Source organism: Vigna unguiculata, chromosome 10 (assembly GCF_004118075.2).
Source record: "Vigna unguiculata cultivar IT97K-499-35 chromosome 10, ASM411807v1, whole genome shotgun sequence".
NCBI lineage: Eukaryota > Viridiplantae > Streptophyta > Magnoliopsida > Fabales > Fabaceae > Vigna > Vigna unguiculata.
This window is the reverse complement of record NC_040288.1, coordinates 23,512,716-23,517,133: the sequence shown is the minus strand read 5'-3', so window position 1 is coordinate 23,517,133 and position 4,418 is coordinate 23,512,716. Positions and strand designations below refer to the sequence as shown.

Below are 4,418 nucleotides of genomic sequence, written 5' to 3'. Positions count from 1 at the left end.
TGAAATATTAGTATTTCAATATGATTTTCATGGTACTCTCTTTTTGGGTAAGCATAGATAAAAGAAAAAAAAAAATATAATACAATAAGGGTTCGATACAGGTATTTGTACTTTTTCCGAAAGTAGGTGCTATTTAATAAAAAATGCAAGTAAAATTCATATAAAACTAGTTTCAGTATATAAATTTCTAACTGTTACAAGGACCCACATAATTTTTTTTCCAGATTTCTCTACTTTTTTCCAACCCCAATATTTGGTCAAATTCGATGAACACCAAAACAGAAGCCAACAACCCAATAACGGAAAGAGAGAAACAAGTGATGACATCAATCTCCAATAAAAGTCAAGACTTTTAAGGGGCAATGTATTTCAAATTCTGTTTAGCACCACTTAGAGAAATTATCTGGTCCTACAACAAGAAAAGAAAATAGAGAATTGTAGGTTGAACAAGAATAATATAGGCAGGAAAAGCATCCGCATTCCTAACAACAGTGATTGAAACTAAATATTACAGAAGGATGAAACACAGAAGCACAAGCTTTCCCTGTTGCAGAAGCCAACTGAGTAAAGGATTTTACCTTCAGTTCTTCCACCTTAGAGTTTTGTATCTATTCTCTCCACTGTGTTCATACACAAATTCAAGTTGAGGAATGATCCTGTGAAGCATCTCATCTACATGTTCGGAATACCATAACTTCCATCTCCTAGAGAAAATAAGAGGGAGGATGAAAATTCCAAAGCCAAAAATACATCCCAACTCTGCACTTAAAATATTCCAATCAATGGACCTCTCACTGTGGGAATGTGCAATTGGTGTTTCAGGTGATGTCCCTTCATCATTGCTGCAACTATGGATCAGAGGAACTCCACACAACTCTTCATTCCCTTCAAAGGAATCTGCATCAAAGGATTGAATTTGTGTACCCTTTGGAATTTCTCCAACTAGGTGATTAAATGAGAGATTCAAATATGCAAGGAAAGATAGACTTGCAAGCTCTGTTGGAATTAGCCCATCAAAATAATTTTCTGACAAATCTAAAGACTCGAGATTCTTCAAATTTGAAATAGATGATGGTATGTGACCAGAAAGGGCATTATTTGACAAATTAAGAGCATTCAAGGCCTTGAACTGCATTAGCTCATTTGGTATTGGACCCTCAAAATTGTTGCTCGACATATCCAAGTACGTGAAGATCTTTTGGATTCTGACCAACTCCATTTGTTTACCTTTGTTGGTAATGGTAATTGAATTCTGAAGTCGAGAAATATCCACTGCATTATAAGATTCAGTCGATGACTGGTCAAGGATGGAGCGAGAGACGTTTGTAAAAAGTTTAGTTATTCTTGTTAACAGAGATTTGTCCACACTGGACAATAAATCCTGAAAATTCTTGGGATCGTAGTGATCATAGAGATCAATAAATAAGTGGCCAAATTCGGACACACCATTATCATCACGCATCATTGCTTTCCAACTGTTTAATAGTGCTCCTGGTATAGCACCATGGAAATTATTGGAGGCTAGATCAACAATATGCAGCATTTTCCAATCACCACTGCTTCTTGGGCATCGAATTGAGCCGTGAAGTTTGTTTAACCCTAAATCCATAATTCTCAAGGTGGAAATATTACTTAAGAAGCATGGAAATCTGTCAGTTAATGAGTTTTTTCGAAGATTTAGGACTTGTAGATTCTGGCAATGGGCTAAAGATTTTGGGATGGTACCCTCCAAGAGATTTTCATTTAGGTCCAACAACTTTAGATTACATGAAGTTGGCACTGAATTAGGAATATAACCACGGAGTTTATTAGCACCAAAATTCAACACCCTTAGACTACTCATCATAGCAAAACACTTGGGAATCGTCCCAACCAAGTTATTGTGGGAAAGATCTAGCAGGTGAAGACTTGAAGCATTGCAAAAGGATTCAGGAATTTGTCCCTGAAAGCTGTTGTTTGAAAAAGACAACAAATTTATGAAAGGAAGACGATTTCCAATGTCCAGTGGAATGACAGAGTTGAATCTATTGTTGGAGTAGTCCAAGCAATTTGCTAACGTTGGAATGAAAGGAATAGACCCTTGTAGTTGATTGAAACTAAGATCCAAGAGCAAAAGGTTTGAACTAAGGTTCCAGAAACTTCCTTCAAAACTCGTCAGAAAATTTTTTGAAAGATTAAAGTGAGAAAGATATTCATTTTCCCATATCCAGTGTGGTATTGAGCCCTCGATCTCGTTGTCAGCTAGATCAAGCCGTAGTAGTGTGGACTGATTTCTCAAGAAACTGGGGATTTCTCGCAACTTGCAAGATGACAACATCAGAATTCTGAGATTAGGATAGTTGGACAGGTCATGAACATCCCTATAGTATGTATCAACTGACAAATTGTTACCTGAGAGACCTAATGAAGTTAGGTTACCAAGCTTTCGAATCTTGTCCAATTGTATTGTGCCATTGAGCTTATTTCCATTCAGTTGGATGAGGCGAAGTGTTGTAGTGTTAAAAATAGACGCAGGAATTGTACCATGAATGTTGTTGTTACCTAAATCAAGCATCTCTAATAAAGGGGAGGCAATAACAAACTCATCCAAGGAACCGTTGAATTGATTAAAAGGTACTTTAAGTTCTCTCAAACAGGGGAGTTTAAGAAGAGATGAGGGGAGTTTCCCACTGAAAAAGTTAAATCCTAAATCAATGCTGACAAGATTTTTATGAACCTCAAAATGATTGGGTGATAACACACCAGCCAAATGATTATGATAGAGGGATAAATATGTGAGATTCTTGGACATATTAAAAGAAGGGAGTGAACCTATGAAGTTATTGTAAGACAAATCTAGATAAACAAGTTGGGTGAGTTCAGAGATTGAACTTGGAAGTGTTCCATTAAATTGGCAGCTAGATAAATCAATTCTAGACAACTGCTTCAGATTAGAAATCGCACCTGGAAGCATTCCTGAGAAATTTGTATTGCTAAGATTCATGTCGTAAAGAGAACCATGTGATCGGAAGTTTGGTAAAGAACCCCTAAGACCCTTATTGTCTGATATGTCAAGGATTCGCAATGCTGGAATTTGGAAGATATCTTTTGGAAATGAGCCATTCAAACCACAACTTCTGAGCTGCAATTGGACTAACTTAGACAATTTTGCAAAGGATTCTGGCACTGTGCTTGACATATTATTGTGGCTCAAGTTTAGAACAGTCAGTGACTGAAGCTTAGCAAATGAAGAATCAACAGGTCCAGAGAGATTGCATGATGACATGCTTAAAACACGTAGCTTGGGCAATGAAGATAAAGCATGGTACCATTGCTGACCTTTGGCAGATATTGCTACACCATCAAGATACAATTCTGTGATATTTGTGAGGTTTGGTAGTAAAAGCATTTCTAGATTTGGCTTCTCAAGTTTTAACCTGTGGCTTGAGGAAAACGATGAAGACAAATCAAGAGTAACTAACCTTCTGAGTTGAGAAATCTCATGTGGAATCTGCCCCTCAAATCCAGCACTAGACAAGTTCAAATACCTTAAATCACTTAACTTGTACAGTTCTGAAGGAATCACTGAACTTAAGTTATTAAAAGCCAAGTTCAAGCTTTGTAGATATTGAAGGTTGAAAAGAATGCTTGAATTAACAAGTCCTTCTGAGATAGACTCCTCACTGAGATCAAGGGCTATAACACGACCCTCGTTGCAGGTCACTCCAGGCCATTGACAACAATCTTCACTTTGGTTCCAAAGAATAAACTTTTTTGATACTGCAGGGTTAAATATCAGATTATTCTTTAAATGGAGAAGCATGGAACACTGATGGCCAAGGAAATAACCATATGCTGGAAAGATGATGGCACTATAGTTGATTAAGTAGAATGGTATCAAGAAAAGCCACAAGAGAGTGTTTGTCCTCATTGTAAGCTTTGAGAAGGTGGCGTGTGTTAGTAAAAATTATGGTAAAGACATATTCTCATTCAAAACATATCAATATCGTTTTATAGACTACACTTATCATTATTGTTCATGTTCCAATCTCCGAAGTCTAAGATAAGTTGGAAAGCACAAGATCCACTACTATCAAAGTATTGTGAGTAGGTTTCCATTTTCCTAATTCATGTAGTGCACATTAGTTACATTATTATGTTAAAAAAAGTATTTTAAATTTATCCTCTACTCAACACACTTTTATTTTCTTTCCTTTCAAATATGTTTATTAATTATCTCATAAAAACAGAATATAATAAAATGTTGCAATAAATTTATGTGAAATTGTTTTACTACCTACTTATCTAGGGGTAGGTGAATTGAAGGTCGGAAGTGTTGAATGGTTCAAACATGATGTTGATAAGATGCTTGAGTGCCATTTTGAATTATTCCTTCCTTTGCTGGTCGAGAAATGGAAGTCTTTTTCGCCCGCGCACAC

At 36.4% G+C, this 4,418-nt stretch overlaps 1 protein-coding gene across 1 annotated transcript; it reads right to left on the bottom strand.

Annotated features, from left to right (window-relative positions):
• Positions 1-438: 438 nt before the first annotated feature.
• On the bottom strand, positions 439-3,942 carry LOC114166413 (receptor-like protein 6). The gene has a single exon (XM_028051146.1). It carries the CDS (start codon positions 3,908-3,910, stop codon positions 581-583), a length of 3,330 nt encoding a protein of 1,109 aa, XP_027906947.1. The 5' UTR covers positions 3,911-3,942; the 3' UTR covers positions 439-580.
• Positions 3,943-4,418: the final 476 nt, after the last annotated feature.